Source organism: Salvelinus alpinus, chromosome 1 (genome assembly GCF_045679555.1).
Source record: "Salvelinus alpinus chromosome 1, SLU_Salpinus.1, whole genome shotgun sequence".
Classification (NCBI taxonomy): domain Eukaryota; kingdom Metazoa; phylum Chordata; class Actinopteri; order Salmoniformes; family Salmonidae; genus Salvelinus; species Salvelinus alpinus.
Window position 1 is genome coordinate 68,815,412 of NC_092086.1, and position 17,951 is coordinate 68,833,362.

The window sequence follows — 17,951 nt, forward strand, 5'->3', positions numbered from 1 at the left end:
GTCAGTGGACATTATAAAAGTCCCAATCCAATGAATGACCTACTGTGGCGTTTGTTAATCAAATGATTAACCACAGCTCTTTGACCACCAGCTGCTACACAATCTGTTTGGACCACTCATCCAAGATGGCCACCGTTGACGAGCGAGGGAGAGAGCTGGCATCAGTGGCACTCAGTTGTATAGTTTTGAGGGGAAAACAAAGCAGCGAGAATCCAGCACCAGGGGTGGTATATGTATGCGTGCGTGCATGTGTGCGTGTGTTAGCCAGAACCTGCATCATAGCCAAGTCTAGTCTAGTCTATATGATTCTCCCTCCATCATTTTGGTCATGGTTTATTTGAAGCATCCACAAGCGGGAGGTAATGAGAGGGCTTGGTGTCATTAAACATTTATATGGTGACCCGGGAGAGATGCAGCTGAAGCCAAGACAGAGGTTATCAGAGCACAGGGTTCAAATGAACTCTTTAGTAGACTATTAAAGTAGCGTATCTTACTATGCATGTATAACTAGTTTGTGTATAACTAGTGTGTGTGTGCGTGTGTAGTGTGTACAGTGATGCCTGACCCTCGGGTTAAAACAAACACATTGACGCATGACCTTGCTCTTACTTCCATTTGATTAAATCAAATATTAATGTGCATGCTCAGAGATCCACTCACACCTGTTTATTGTCCCGGGAACCTTAACTAAGCGCTACGTTAAACATTCAACTGGAACACCTGGTGTGTGTATGGGTGACTGAAAAAACACAACTGTTTGATTACATATGAAGAGTTTATTTCCAAAATGCTATATCCATAATGTTTTACATTTGTTTTTTTCTCAAAAATGATTGCTTATCGGTACCTTCACGTGTGTGTGTGTAAAATATATTTTTTTTTTTACAAAACGCTACATATACATTCTTTAGCTGGAATGGAATGTTGTACTGTATATTTGGCAGACACAGTGCAGTATTCAGACCCCTTGGCTTTTTCCAAATGTTGTAACATTACAACTTTATTCTAAAATTGATTGAAATATTTTTCCCCCTCATCAATCTACACATAATTGCCCATAATGACAAAGTAAAAACTGTTTTTTTGAAATTTTAGCAAATTAATTTAAATAAAAAAACATTTACATACAGTGGGGAGAACAAGTATTTGATACACTGCCGATTTTGCAGGTTTTCCTACTTACAAAGCATGTAGAGGTCTGTAATTTTTATCATAGGTACACTTCAACTGTGAGAGACGGAATCTAAAACAAAAATCCAGAAAATCATATTGTATGATTTTTAAATAATTAATTTGCATTTTATTGCATGACATAAGTATTTGATCACCTACCAACCAGTAAGAATTCCGGCTCTCACAGACCTGTTAGTTTTTCTTTAAGAAGCCCTCCTGTTCTCCACTCATTACCTGTATTAACTGCACCTGTTTGAACTCGTTACCTGTATAAAAGACACCTGTCCACACGCTCAATCAAACAGACTCCAACCTCTCCACAATGGCCAAGACCAGAGAGCTGTGTAAGGACATCAGGGGTAAATTGTAGACCTGCACAAGGCTGGGATGGGCTACAGGACAATAGGCAAGCAGCTTGGTGAGAAGGCAACAACTGTTGGCGCAATTATTAGAAAATGGAAGAAGTTCAAGATGACGGTCAATCACCCTCGGTCTGGGGCTCCATGCAAGATATCACCTCGTGGGGCATCAATGATCATGAGGAAGGTGAGGGATCAGCCCAGAACTACACGGCAGGACCTGGTCAATGACCTGAAGAGAGCTGGGACCACAGTCTCAAAGAAAACCATTAGTAACACACTACGCCGTCATGGATTAAAATCCTGCAGCGCACGCAAGGTCCCCCTGCTCAAGCCAGCGCATGTCCAGGCCCGTCTGAAGTTTGCCAATGACCATCTGGATGATCCAGAGGAGGAATGGGAGAAGGTCATGTGGTCTGATGAGACAAAAATATAACTTTTTGGTCTAAACTCCACTCGCTGTGTTTGGAGGAAGAAGAAGGATGAGTACAACCCCAAGAACCCATCCCAAACGTGAAGCATGGAGGTGGAAACATCATTCTTTGGGGCTGCTTTTCTGCAAAGGGGACAGGACGACTGCACCGTATTGAGGGGAGGATGGATGGGGCCATGTATCGCGAGATCTTGGCCAACAACCTCCTTCCCTCGGTAAGAGCATTGAAGATGGGTCGTGGCTGGGTCTTCCAGCATGACAACGACCCGAAACACACAGCCAGGGCAACTAAGGAGTGGCTCCGTAAGAAGCATCTCAAGGTCCTGGAGTGGTCTAGCCAGTCTCCAGACCTGAATCCAATAGAAAATCTTTGGAGGGAGCTGAAATTCCGTATTGCCCAGCGACAGCCCCGAAACCTGAAGGATCTGGAGAAGGTCTGTATGGAGGAGTGGGCCAAAATCCCTGCTGCAGTGTGTGGAAACCTGGTCAAGAACTACAGGAAACGTATGATCTCTGTAATTGCAAACAAAGGTTTCTGTACCAAATATTAAGTTCTGCTTTTCTGATGTATCAAATACTTATGTCATGCAATAAAATGCAAAGGAATTACTTAAAAATCATACAATGTGATTTTCTGGATTTTTGTTTTAGATTCCGTCTCTCACAGTTGAAGTGTACCTATGATAAAAATTACAGACCTCTACATGCTTTGTAAGTAGGAAAACCTGCAAAATCGGCAGTGTATCAAATACTTGTTCTCCCCACTGTAAGTATTCAGACCCTTTACTCAGTACTTTGTTGAAGCACCTATGGCAGTGATTACAGCCTCGAGTCTTCTTAGGTAGGACGCTACAAGCTTGGCACACCTGTATTTGGGTGTCAGGTTGGATGGAAAGTGTCGCTGCACAGCTATTTTCAGGTATCTCCAGAGATGTTCAACCGGGTTCAAGTCCAAGCTCTAGTTGGGCCACTCAAGGACATTCAGAGACTTGTCCCGAAACCACTCCTGTGTTGTCTTGGCTGTGTGCTTAGGGTCATTGTCCTGTTGGAAGGTAAACTTTCGCCCCAGTCTGAGGTCCTGAGCGCTCTGGAGCAGGTTCTCATCAAGGATCTCTCTGTACTTTGCTCCGATCAGCTTTCCCTCGATTCTGACTAGTCTCTCAGTCATTGCTGCTGAAAAACATCCCCACCACATGATGCTGCAACCACCATGCTTCACCGTAGGGATGGTACCATGTTTCCTGCAGATGTGACGCTTGGCATTCAGGCTGTTCAATCTTGGTTTCATCACTCCAGAGAATCTTGTTTCTCATGGTCTGAGAGTCTTTAGGTGCCTTTTGGCAAACTCCACGTGGGCTGTCATGTGCCTTTTACTGAGGGGTGGCTTCCGTATGGCCACTCTACAATAAATGCCTGATTGGTAGAGTGCTGCAGAGATGGTTGTACTTCTGGAAGGTTCTCCCATCTCCATAGAGGAACTCTAAAGCTCTGTCAGAGTGACCATCAGGTTCTTGGTCACCTTCCTGACCAAGGCCCTTCTCCCCTGATTGCTCAGTTTGGCCGGGCAGCCAGCTCTAGGAAGAGTCTTGGTGGTTCCAGACTTTTTCCAAATATGAATGATGGAGGCCAATGTGTTTTTGGAGACCTTCAATGCTGTAGAAATGTTTTGGTACCATTCCCCACATCTAGGCCTCACCACAATCCTGTCTCGGAGCTCTATTACAATTCCTTTGACATCATGGCTTGGTTTTTGCTCTGACATGCACTGTCAACTGAGGGACCTTATATAGACAGGTATGTGCCTTGCCAAATCATGTCTAATTAATTGAATTTACCACAAGTGGACTCCAATCAAGTTGTAGAAACATCTCAAGGATGATCAATGAAAACAGAATGCACCTGAGCTCAATTTTAAATCTCATAGCAAAGGGTCTGAATACTTATATAAATGAAGTATTTCTGTTTTTTATATATATAAATTAGCGACATTTTCTAAAAACCTGTTTTGGCTTTGTCATTATGGGGTATTGTGTTTAGATTGATGAGGGATAAAAATCAAAATCAAATCAAATGTATTTATATAGCCCTTCTTACATCAGCTGATATATCAAAGTGCTGTACAGAAACCCAGCCTAAAACCCCAAACAGCAAGCAATGCAGGTGTAGAAGCACAGTGGCTAGGAAAAACTCCCTAGAAAGGCCAAAACCCAGGAAGAAACCTAGAGAGGAACCAGGCTATGAGGGGTGGCCAGTCCTCTTCTGGCTGTGCCAGGTGGAGATTATAACAGAACATGGCCAAGATGTTCAAATGTTCATAAATGACCAGCATGGTCAAATAATAATAATCACAGTAGTGTTCGAGGGTGCAACAAGTCAGCACCTCAGGAGTAAATGTCAGTTGGCTTTTCATAGCCGATCTTTGAGAGTATCTCTACCGCTCCTGCTGTCTTTAGAGAGTTGAAAACAGCAGGTCTGGGACAGGTAGCACGTCCGGTGAACAGGTCAGGGTTCCATAGCCGCAAGCAGAACAGTTGAAACTGGAGCAGCAGCACGGCCAGGTGGACTGGGGACAGCAAGGAGTCATCATGCCAGGTAGTCCTGAGGCATGGTCCTAGGGCTCAGGTCCTCCGAGAGAGAGAAAGAAAGAAAGAGAGAAAGAGAGAATTAGAGAGAGCATACTTAAGTTCACACAGGACACCGGATAAGACAGGAGAAATACTCCAGATATAACAGACTGACCCTTGCCCCCCGACACATAAACTACTGCAGCATAAATACTGGAGGCTGAGACAGGAGGGGTCAGGAGACACTGTGGCACTGTGACACAAAATGATTTAATACTTTTAGAAAAAGGCTGTAACGTAACAAAATGTGGAAAAGTTAAGGGGTCTGAATACTTTCCGAATGCACTGTCTCACCTAGCTATCTTAAGATGAATGCACTTACTGTAAGTCACTCTGGACAAGAGCATCTGCTAAATGATTAAAATGTCAAATGTAAATGTTTTACAAACAGATTTCATATTGTTGTAAAAAAATATATCTAATATTGATGTTCTAAATCATCTCCTTAATTATTTAGTTGAAATGATGTGGAAACAAAATTGATTTAACCAGTGTGTTGTCAGTGGGAAGTGATAGATTTTAAGCAAATACATGCCTGTCATTGATCAACCCCATGCCATGATTAGATAATGAAAAAACACACCCATCTTTCATAATTTCTTTAAACAATAAAAGCTAATTTACCAATATTTCTGAAAATTGATACATAGCATTTTGGAATAAAACTCTTCAAATACAGTGACGGATAGCAAAGTAAATTGACCCTGAGCAGGCAGGGAAAAGCTGCAAATAGTTCCTTTTCATCTTTACCATCATCACATTCCTATTCATTGTCACTATCACCATAACTCACTCTCCCGATGAGTCGTGGCTGATGGGCACATTGTATAGGCCTGCTCTATAAACTGAGGTTAACTAGAGATCATTTGGCTCTGTGGTTGTCTAACCATTACATCTGCTTCTAATGTTCCACTCAACATTTTCGAACCACATGAATTAAACTGCATTATTTCCATAAATGTTTTAATTTCCCTATGGGACATTTAGACAGTGAATGTGCAGTGCCACCATTGTTCCCACTGTCTGTAATACTGTCTCATACTGTACCGCGAAGCATCTGCAACGCTGGCGACATGAATCTCTCAAACAAGCTGTGAGACACAAAGACAAACCTTCGATTTTTTCACTTCACCGAAAATGTTACCTATTGTACACCTGCAGGCCATACACAAGGCCTTAAACTAGTGGTGTTGAGACATTACGACTGTGTTTAAAAGGAAGAATGGGCATAATTTACATATTGTTTAGAAACAGAAGGGTTGATGACCAATAGTTTGTGCAACACTTGCATTGACAGAGATTAAGTCATTCTCCAGACACTGGCATGGCAATAGAGCTGAACAGCTCCAGGTTGCAACACAAATGACTCATCTCAGTCTCCTACAAGTCTACTATGGCTCCTTAGCATGTAGGACACTTCAAATATCACTGGTTTGATAGGCTCTCATTGACAATCACATTCATTTTAATCAGTGTGTATACCTTTCAAACCCATTGAATCCTATTTGATTGAGAAAAGAGACAGAACAGCAAAATGCCGCCAACGATTGTGATCACAGACAAACTCACGCACACGCAAGCATGCACACACGTCCGTACGCATGCAGGCACACACACACTTTCCAATACCATTCGAAATGTTATCATTAGACATCAGTTACATCAGTCAGGCTACTCTGAGGCAGGTATAGATATGTTTCCCTCTGACTCACTCTGACTCAATAGTATTCACCAGTATACACTCAGACACATCTTCACTTCCCATGTCTGTTTTGTTCGGAGACAGGGCTAGCCTAGCCATGCTGGAATGTCTATGAGGTCATAGACTCACACACAGAAATCATACTCTGCGAGTCACTGTATAATTGCCTGAGGAAATGAGGGAAGAGACCAGAGGATCCCATAATAAATTGACATGGTGTGTTTTTGAATGCACCCACATTGTCATTTTTTCAATCAATCTCAGCTGCTGACATGATCATTTTTCAGTTCTATCTATTGTTCAGTTGCTTTATCTGGGTAGGTTATAGTCCACAATAGATTATCTCTCCGTAGTCTGAGTAATGGTAATGGTGGTGTTTTGAACAAATAATGCTGTCCCTCACTCTCACTCTCACTCACACACACACACACACACACACACACACACACACACACACACACACACACACACACACACACACACACACACACACACACACACACACACACACACACACACACACACACACACACACACACACCACCCCTAACTGGACCCTGGGAACTGTTTTATAATAGCCATCCCAATCATTTACTTTTCTTTTCTTTAGTTAAAAAAATACAGTAGGTACTTCTAGACTAGAGTGTCTGTCATCCTCAACCCATAAAGAGTGGACTTGTTTCCATAGAGTCGCGTTTGCCTGGCTACACATCCACATCACTCTGGTCAACTGACGTTTCTTTGTAACGATCGATGGAGCAGCGGAATTAAATTCAGGGTGAGTCGTCAGGCAAGCGTTTCGTTGCGCTCACGTCCCTCCCATTCAGTCAACTCTGTACGAAGCGGGCAGTCAAGCGTTTTCATAGCGCAAATCCCCATCACACGTCAGAGACGACATCATTATTTAAGGTTGAATCAAGTAGGGAAGAAAGTTTTGCGACAGACAGTGTTGCCAAGCAGCTCCTAGGTAGTGGACCTAGTTATTTCGCACAGTTTATCGCCCAGTTCTTACGGATATTATTTTTATAGATCAGCTATGCCCCACACCGTGACATTGAATGGACCCTCACCTTGGGGTTTTCGACTGGTCGGTGGAAGAGACTTCAGTACACCGTTAACTATTTCGAGGGTATGTAAATGTGTTCCCATGTATTTATTCTCATGTCGAAATACGATTGCTTTACCCTCACGATGCGTTTGGTCTAATGTCTTTCATCTAGCCTAATTTGGCACCACCGCATAGGGTACTAGGGGGTAACTAGCCCCACCTAAGAACAATGTCTAATTGCTGACACAAAAAAAAAAGAAACGTTTGGAAAAAAATGGTATGTGGTTAGGCAAATAAACTATAAAGGGAAATAAATGGCTACAGTTTACACTTTCTTAGTTTTTTCATGAAATGTTTTTAGAAAATGGGCATTTTTAAAAAAGAATTTCTAAGTGAAACTGATTAAATTGATTTTAACACACTTGTGTGAAACCCTATGCCATAATCTTCTACCGGGGTAAATCATTGGAATGGAATATAAATAATACCATTAAATGACATTGGAATATAACATTTAATAACAATAACTTAACTCTGTGTAAAATTGATGTGGCAACTCTCTTATGCTCTGCTATTGCACGATTGTAATTTGTATCTGTAGGTCACAAATAAAGCTATCCCTAGTAAAACTGGAGCACAACCCACATCCTGCACTGCTCACACCTAATCCAGTCCCCACCTGTGCCTGAAAACAGGGGGAGAGATGCCAATTGAAAAGCTCTCTTAAAAATGTAGGTAGCTATCTAGCTATATGACATACAATACTTTGTAAAATAGCTAAAAGGCTATAAAGTTGCATTAACTGTAAAGCTATCAGTCACTAGTGGAAACAATTACAACTGAAATTAAGTTATCTTTTTTAATGTATTTTACCTCAGACGATCTGGTAGTAAGATTGCTAGCTAGTACTCCTAGCATATTATGCTAGCTGGCTAGCATTTACTGCTAGTGAAGTTGCTAGCTAGCAAGTTAGCATAAACTAGCACTAACTGGGCTAGTCATTTTCTAAATGACAGGTAGAAACAGGGGCTAGTTAAGGGGGGGGGGGGGGGGGGGGACTGTATCTTAAGGCTTTCCTTGTATATTAAAAACAAATTATAAATCTAACCTCATTGGAATATATCTACAAAAAATTTGATCAACTTATCACCACATCGTTTTGTTGAAATATCTCCAAAAGTTGTGATGACACAGAGGACATTCTTTGATAAGCAAGAACAGTAATTTTGGGACATCCTATGGTCTTTATATGAATTCCAGGGGGCAGTTACTCCCAGGGGGCTAGTTACTGTCTACTACCCTAATTGTGAATTCAGATGGCTATTTGCCATGGAATAATACCAAAACGTATACAGATGGGGATCCATGTAATGCTTTCCAGTCTAATGATCTAATGCACTCCTTCAAATTGAATAATATAATATTAGTTTACATTTCTCAAGTTCTCCATTTTCTGATCCACTTGTTTAAATTTAATAATGGAAAACTGTTTTAAAATTCATTTTCCTACACTGTAAAATTTAGATTTGAATCGTTTTCTAATTTATTTTGATTCGTTTGTAAAATATATATTTTTTATATTGGTGTGGCTGGGGAAACGGGTGCTTTCTAAGTATGTGGTTCATTTGGACGCTACCACTTCAGTTTGGGGGGAGATTAGCCTTGCCTACACTATACAATAAAGTGGTAAATGAATGTGGTCCTTGGAGGCGAAGTTACACACACACACACCAGATATCCCCAAAGTAATGCTATACCATTCTAACGGCCGTGGTGCGTTGTCAGGCCACCAAATGGAGTTTACTCTCTTCTTACTGTCACTGACTGGGAACACATGGAGTTGTGTGCATCAGTCCCTGCAGGCTGCCCTTCAAATTCGCTACAACGTTCTCCTTAATCCCCTGTGCCTATGCCAACACTTTGCATAGAGAGTCTAACAGCTAGGCCTAGCCTATTATGTTGAAACGGAAGGTTAATTTACAAATCTGTGCAAAATGGCATGGTGTTTTATGTACATTTCCAGTGAAGTAGCCTCATAGGTCTAGGTTTATTATCTTGTTAATGTAGCGAATGCACAGATTGCATCGAGAAGAATTGTGAGTCCCTGTCTAGCTCTCGGGCTACCCCCGAACCATTGTGATGGAAGACACCTTGCAGCCTGCATAGCCACGTCTGAGACAGCAATTTTACGGTCCATTATTATAGCCTGTTATAGGTCTAGAGTTGACACTAGCCTCTATACGATGATCAAGTAGCCTACGTTTGCGGTGTAGCTGAGACAAATGCAAGCCTATAATGGAGACTATGCCCCTGTTTTGAGAGAACCTGTGCGTCCTCCATTCGTCCCATCCTTGAAGACATCACCGATAGACGTGTGAAAGGAGATTTTACGCTAGGCTACCAACCAAGTCATGTCGGATCAGTGATTATTTCTATAGACTATGATCATTGCTCATCATTGATCTAATATATACTGTATATTTAGATCAATGATTATTTCAAGAATGGGAGAATCCACCCATGAATATATTTAAACGGCGCCTATATGCTGCTTTGTAGGAGTGATCCTTGAGTTGCCTCTCCTTCCACAGACACTTAAAATCCCTGCTTCTCTCCTCTCGCAGCTGTTGGATAGGCCTATAATGCCGACATGCTATAGTCTAATTTACTTTCACTTGCCCACTTTAACCTACTGTTAGTTAATGGGTTATGGGTACTCAATCTAGTGGACGGCTGTAGGTTTAGTCTTGGTTTATAATGGGCTGCAAAATAGCAGTGTTGTAGAGAATTTGGAGGGCAGCTCGACATCGGACATATACACACTCCTAGCTCCTGGTCTCCAGGATCGCAAGATTATTAACCTACAGTCGTTAGAAGGATAGTTGCCGTGGGGGGGGGGGGGTACTGTTAATAAAGCACCATGGATAAGGTCCTCAGTTTCTTTTACACACAGATGTTTTGTTCCCCTCTATTCTGAGCGTCCCTCTCGTCATATAGACCTAGCTGTTAGACTTGTTAAGCTACTGTAGGCTATGCAAGGTATTTGTCGAGGCTACGCAGCAGAACTTTGCAGCGAATTTGGAGGGCAGACTGACAGGGGCTCAGTCCCAGGTCTCTTCACGGTCGGTGACAGTGCCAAGAGAGTTTCTTCATTTGGATGTGCTCATCATGTACAATGTCCGTTTTAAGTGTACGCCTGCAGTCTGAAGTTGCCAGGCGGAAACTTGGTGTGTGTGTGCACAGTGACACCTGTTGTTGCAACACAATCTCGCACTCAATTCTTGCAAATGTGTACAAAATGTATTTCAGCAGATTTTGTGCGTTTTGTGTGACTTAGTTCGTAGAAAAATACACACATTTATGTGTGACTTCATTCAGAGGCAAAAATAAATTAAGGGGGCAAACTTCGGAACAATCTTTTGAAAGTTATTGGAGCAACGCATTTTGGGCAATGGTGTTCTTTGTTTGTGTCCCATACTTATTTATATAAAAAAAACAAGCCTGTGTACAACCCAATATTGTTGATCAACCAGGTTGTCACTGAAATACATATAATATAATAGTAGCTTCACGTTTCTATTTTTGATAACTAATGCCAAATGCGCTTTTCCATTCTTGTTTTTGCTTAATACTTTGGGATACTGGTGCTATGTCGGATTTTGAGGGTTGCCAGATTGGATTTTTTTTTGTTACGATGAAGATATTTGATTGGGTAATGGGGATGCATTTTCATGATGGGAAATTAATTCATCAATAAATGTGGAGAAACAGAAGACCTCTTTTCTCTATACAAAGAAAAGAGTCAGCCCAAGAATTGAACCATGTGGCACCCCCATAGAGACTGCCAGAGGTCCGGACAACAGGCCCGCCGATTTGAAACATTGAACTCTGTCTGAGAAGCAGTTGGTGAACCAGGCAAGGCAGTCATTTGAGAAACCAAGGCTGTTGAGTCTGCCGATAAGAATGTGGTGGTTGACAGTGTCGAAAGCCTTGGCCAGGTCGATGAATACAGCTGCACAGTATTGTCTCTTATCTATGGCGGTTATCATATCGTTTAGGACCTTGAGCGTGGTTGAGGTGCACCCATGACCAGCTCGGAAACCAGATTGCATAGCGGAGAAGGTACGGTGGGATTCAAAATGGTCGGTGATCTGTTTGTTAACTTGGCTTTCGAAGACCTTAGAAAGGCAGGGTAGGATAGATATAGGTCTGTAGCAGTTTGGGTCTAGACTGTCTCACCTTTGAAGAGGGGGATGACCACGGCAGCTTTCCAATCTTTGGGGATCTCAGACGATATGAAAGAGAGGTTGAACAGTCTAGTAATAGGGGTTGCAACAATTTCTGCGGATAATTTTAGAAAGAAAGGGTCCAGATTGTCTAGCCCGGCTGATTTGTAGGGGTCCAGATTTTGCTGCTCTTTCAGAACATCAGCTATCTTGATTTGGGCGAAGGAGAAATGGGGGAGGTTTGGGCTAGTTGCTGTTGACCGGGGTAAGGGTAGCCAGGTTGAAAGCATGGCCAGTCGTAGAAAAATGCTTATTGATATTCTCAATTATCTTGAATTTATCGTTGGTAAAAGTGTTTCCTAGCCTCAGTGCAGTGGGCAGCTGGGAGGAGGTGCTCTTTTTCTCCATGGACTTTACAGTGTCACAGAACCTTTTGGAGTTTGTGCTACAGGATGCAAATTTCAGTTTGAAAAAGCTAGCATTTGCTTTCCTAACTGCCTGTGTATATTGGTTCCTAACTTCCCTTCTGTATACCACCCCTACCTTTTCACAACATAACTGATTGGCTCAAAAATGTACTTTTAACAAGGCACACCTGTTAATTGAAATCATTCCAGGTGGCTACCTCATGAAGCTAGTTGAGAGATTGCCAAGAGCGTGTCATCAAGGCAAAGGGTGGCTACTTTGAAAAATCTCAAATATAAAACACTTCTTTGGTTACTACATGATTCCATGTGGGTTATTTCATAGGTTTGATGTCTTCACTATTATTCTACAATGTAGAAAATAGTACAAATAAAGAAAAACCCTTGAATGAGGAGGTGTTCTAAAACTTTTGACCTGTAGTGTATCTGTTTGTTTTTTTCCAATCTGGCAACCCTTTTAAAACTCGACATAGCCTTGTATAAAATGCATTATGAAAGAAATGGTGTAATGTACACTAAAAAGTGGAGCCTTGTATTAAATGCATTTAGAAGAAAATTGTGTAATGTAGGCGCCACGAAAAATGAAATGCATTATGAAGAAAATCATGTAGGGCTACTACAAGTGCCCCAGTATCCCAAACTATTAACTGAAAACAAGCAAAGAAAACAGTATTGGCATTAATAAAAATACAAAACTGCTACTATTATAGTATAATTATTTTGGTGACAACCTGGTTGATTAACAATATTGGGCTGTTAACCCGTTTGTTTGTAGAAGACCATTGCATATCGTGCATTGCTCTAAAAACCTTTGAAAGATTGTTCCGAAGTTTGCCACCCCCAAAATAATTTTCCTATGAATGAAGTGGCATGAAAATTGGTGTATTTTTCGACAAATGACAAAAATGTGTGTCTTTTCACACCAATTAAGCCACACAAAAATGCGCTAAATCTGTTGAAATACTTTTTGTACATATTTGCACGAATTGAGTGTGAGATTGTGTTGCAACTATCCACCAGCTCATGCCTCAAAGTTTATTCAAGTGTGCCAGACTCACCACTTTGTGTCGTTATGGCTGCTGTTTGTTAGCCCAAACACCCACAAAGTCTGTATCTATTAGGTGTTCTGTTCACTTTCCATTTATTATACAATTTGAAGTGGTGAGGCCCTCTCGCATGGGAAAGTAGTGTTGAATGAATGAAGTGTAGCGTGCTGCCATGCTTTCATTGTGAAATGTGACCGTTACCACATAATTCTGCTCTGTCAAGAAGTCCCAAACAAACCTGCTACAATTTTGCTACATGACACAGGACAGGCTGTCTATGTTGGCATATCTGTTGTACTTTTTTCAACACCCACATTATGATGAGGATACTAACAAGACAGTAGTTTACTGTGGGGGTCAAATTATATCAATATAATAAGCTTCTCCTGTATAATCCTGTATAATATCAATTTATAATACAATAAATAATATATATATATTTATACAGTATATATATTTTTTTTTCATAACTGACTAACAGCTCATCAACAACCTTACTTTACCTCAAAATATGGGTCCTATGGGTCGATTTCTAAGGTTCTGAAAGAGTCAGGGGGCCAGCAGGGGACTTGGCAGTAGCCAATAGTCAGTCAGGGTAAACAGTGGTGGCGTCCTGGAGTGTGCTGGGCGTTGACATTTGTTTTTCATCAGAGATTGTGGTGCTACTGAGGGATTCCAGGTGTTGTCTCAGCTGCAAGCCGCCAGACTCTTTAACTACCATTGCAACCAGGGGTGTAATTTTTAGATTCACAAGGGGAGACTGACTCAAGTTCACCTGAAGTAGCCTCTTTCATGTTCTAGGCCAGATATTCGCAAATTGGGAATATCTTCACATTTTCAAACCGTCCATTTATATTTTCCAACGGGGCTAGACATTTGGGTGAGGTTTTTTTGTCGCCTGATTTAGCCTCGTTTCACCGGAAAAAATCAAATTAAACCATCTAGTGTTCAGAAAAATAACAACACAATGTCAAATACAGGTAGGCTGGTCAAATAATTAACATCCAATTGCATTAACCGTTACTCGCTCGCTGGAATTCTACTAACGGTCCGTATGTAGCCAAACGTAGCTGCTGCTTATTCCGATTGCTCGATAATGGATAAATGATAAAAAAAAAAAAAGAAAGTAATGTGTCCAAAGAGACACATACCAGCTCTACTGGTAGTACTGCTACTACCAGCGGTATTACACCTGCACCTGTCGATGACACAAGTTGTTCTGCTAACACGAGCACATCCAATGCTAGCATCAGTAATTCTACATTTGTTGTTAGTCCAGCTAGCATGGACACTGACAGTTGTGAATCTGATGCAGCCGAAGAGCTACTGCCCACTTACCCGGGAAAGCACCAAACAACAGACAGGGACATTGGACCAATGAAGAGGTGCAAATAGGATGAGAACTACATTGAATTGGGGTTCACTTATGTTGAGAGTAGTGCCTTTCCTCACCCACAGTGTGTTATATGTGCAAAAGTACTATCTCACAACTCGATGAAACCTTCACTCTTGTGCAGACATTTAGAAACAAAACATGCCAATTTGAAAAATAAGCCACGGGAGTTTTTTGAGCGAGAATTAAGACGATTTTCGAGTAGTAAGACATGTATATAAAGCAACAGATACCGTTAATAAGAAGGGGCTAGAAGCGATTTATATGGTGAACTACCAAGTGGCTAGGACAGGCAAGCCCCAGACTATTGTGGAGAACTTAATTCTTCCTGCTGCTGCGGATATGGCTGGGACAATGCTGGGGGAAAGGGCCAAAAAAACGATACAGACAATGTCTTCGTCAAACAACACTGTTTCATGACGCATCAGTGACATGGCAGGAGATTTTTTTTAAATAATTACTGCCTCACATACAAGCCAGTGAATTCTATGCGTCATAGCTGGATGACGGACAATGTCAAATGTGATATAGAGAAGCACCTGAGTGAGTTTGGTGTGCAATTACGCAGGTACTTTCCCAAAACGGATGACCCAAACAACTGGATTCATTATCCCTTTCATGTCCTGCCTCCAGTCCACTTACCGATAACAAGAGAGCCTCATTGATATTGCAACAAGCGGTTCTGTGAAATTTTAATTTAATCAGAAGCCACTGCCAGATTTCTGGTTTAGGCTGCTCTCAGAGTATCCTGCCTTGGCAAATCGCTCTGTTAAGACACTGATGCCCTTTGCAACCACGCACTGTACCTATCTGCCCTCACTAACATGAAAACTAAATACAGGCACAGACTGTGTGAGGAAAATGATTTATGACAGACTCTCCAATACAACCCAACATTGCAGAGTTATGTGCATCCTTTCAAGCACACCCTTCTCATTAACCTGTGGTGAGTTATTCACTATTATTGATGAACAAATAAAGTTTTATATGTTAGATGGTCAAATAAAGAGCAAAATGATTGATGATTATTTATTTGTTATCTGTGCCCTGGTCCTATAAGAGCTCTTTGTCACGTCCCACGAGCCGGGTTGTGACAAAAAACTCACACTCATTCTTATGTTTAATAAATGTATCGTAAAGTGTGTGTGTGGCAGGCTTACAATGATGGCAACAAAACAACATTTGAGTGTGCGCTGACCCTGTTGCTAGAGGGGGTACGCAGCTGGAGGTTGAATGTTTGAAGGGGTACGGGACTATAAACATTTTGGGACCACTGTTCTAGGCCATTGACATCCTTGCTTAGCGTACGTAAAAAAAAAAAATAGCTTTCAAGGGTTTACAGTACCATGACTTTGTGCAGTGCAAGTGCTGATCATCTGATATCATGCTTGTGGATTTTATTGTACCAAGACATTATTAGACAAGGCTTTCTCAGAAAATCTTCCTTAGGCCAGTTAGACCAATACCCAAACTGCATTGCTGGCACTATAAAAAGTCACTGGTGGCATCCCAAATGACACTCTATTCCTTATGTGGTGCACTGCTTAAGATCAGGGCCCATAGGGATCTGGTCAAAACTAGTGCACTATGGGAATAGGGTGTGATTTGGGACGTGCCCACTGACAAATCACAGGGTGGCAGGTAGCCTAGCGATTAGGAGCATTGGGCCTGTAACCAAAAGGTTTCCCCTAGGTGAAAAATCTGTCGACGTGCCCTTGAGCAAGGCACTTAACCCCCAAGACCCCTCTCTCCATTCCATTGTTTCTGCAACCTCACCCTAACAAGCAAAGTTTGAAATGTGTTCTATCCTCTTGTTGCATTGAGTCTCTAGTGACTCTTGTCAAGGAATGAAGTTTAAAGAGTGGGATATGCACGTTACAGCCTTATTCTAAAATGGATTTAAAAAATCATCCTCAGCAATCAACACACAATACCCCATAATAACAGGTTTTTAGAAATGTTTGCAAATGTTTAAAAAAAAAAACATCTAAACATAAATACCTTATATGCATAAGTATTCAGACCTTTTGCTATGGGACTCGAAATAGAGCTTGAGGGCATCCTGTTTCAGTTGATAATCCTTAGATGTTTCTACAACTTGATTGGAGTCAAATGAAATGAAAAATGAAAAAGTTAAATGTAAATGTAATGTAAATGGAGTCCACCTGTGCTAAATTCAATTGATTGGACATGATTTGGAAAGGCACTGACCTTTTCTATATAAGGTCCCACAGTTGACAGAGAATGTCAGAGCAAAAACCAAGCCATGAGGTCGAAGGAATTGTCTGTAGAGCTCCAGGACAGGATTGTGTCGAGGCACAGTTCGGGGGAATGGTACCAAAAAATGTCTGCAGCATTGAAGGTCCCCAAGAACACAGTGGCCTCCATCATCCTTAAATGGAAGACGTTTGGAACCAGCAAGACTTCTCATAGAGATGGCCGCCCCACAAAACTGAGCAATCGGGGGAGAAGGGCCTTGGTCAGGGAGGTGACCAAGAACCCGATGGTCACTCTGACAGAGCTCTAGAGTTCCTCTGTGGAGATGGGAGAACCTTCCAGAAGGACAACCATCTCTGCAGCACTCCACCAATCAGACCTTTATTGTAGAGTGGCTAAACGGTAGTCACTCCTCAGTAAAAGGCACATGACAGCCCACTTGGAGTTTGCCAAAAGGCACCTAAATACTCTCAGACCATGAGAAACAAGATTCTCTGGTCTGATGAAACCAAGATTGAACTCTTTGGCCTGAATGCCAAGCGTCACGTCTGGAGGAAACCTGACACCATCCCTACGGTGAAGGATGGTGGTGGCAGCATCATGCTGTGAGGATGTTTTTCAGCAGCAGGGACTGGGAGACTAGTCAGGATCGAGGGAAAGATGAACAGAGCAAAGTACAGAGAGATCCTTGATGAAAACTTGCTCCAGAGCGCTCACGTCTTCCGACTGGTGCAAAGGTTCACCTTCCAACAGGACAACGACCCTAAGCACACAGCCAAGACAACGCAGGAGTGGCTTCGGGACAAGTCTCTGAATGTCCTTGAGTGGCCCAGCCAGAGCCCGGACATGAACCCAATCGAACAGCTCTGGAGAGACGTGAAAAATGCTTTGCAGCAACGCTCCCCATCCAACCGGACAGAGCTTGAGACGATCTGCAGAGAAGAATTGGAGAAACTCCCCAAGTACAGCTGTGCCAAGCTTGTAGCATCATACCCAAGAAGACTCAATGCTGTAATCGCTGCCAAAAGTGCTTCAACAAAGCACTGAGTGAAGGGTATGAATAGTTATGTAAATGTGATGTTTCAGTTTTTATTTTTAATACATTTGAATAAAGAAAACAACTGTTTTTTCTTTGTCATTGTGGGGTATTGTGTGTAGGTTGATGGGGAAACATGTTTTAATTAATTTTAGAATAAGGCTGTAACGTATCAATATGTGGAGAAGTCAAACGGTCTGAATAAATTCAGAAGACACTGTATAAACCACAGTAGTTGCAGAGGGTCAAAGATCATATCCCCCAAGACA

The 17,951-nt window shown here is 41.8% G+C and overlaps 1 protein-coding gene across 1 annotated transcript in view; it reads left to right on the forward strand.

Annotated features, from left to right (window-relative positions):
- The first annotated feature begins 7,110 nt into the window (after window positions 1-7,110).
- LOC139584038 (PDZ and LIM domain protein 4-like) overlaps window positions 7,111-17,951 on the forward strand; it is a 69,623-nt gene continuing 58,782 nt past the window's right edge. Inside the window, exon 1 of the mRNA XM_071415577.1 lies at window positions 7,111-7,420. Coding sequence (XP_071271678.1) covers window positions 7,328-7,420 — 93 coding nt within the window. The 5' untranslated portion in view covers window positions 7,111-7,327. The remainder of the gene's footprint in view (window positions 7,421-17,951) is intronic.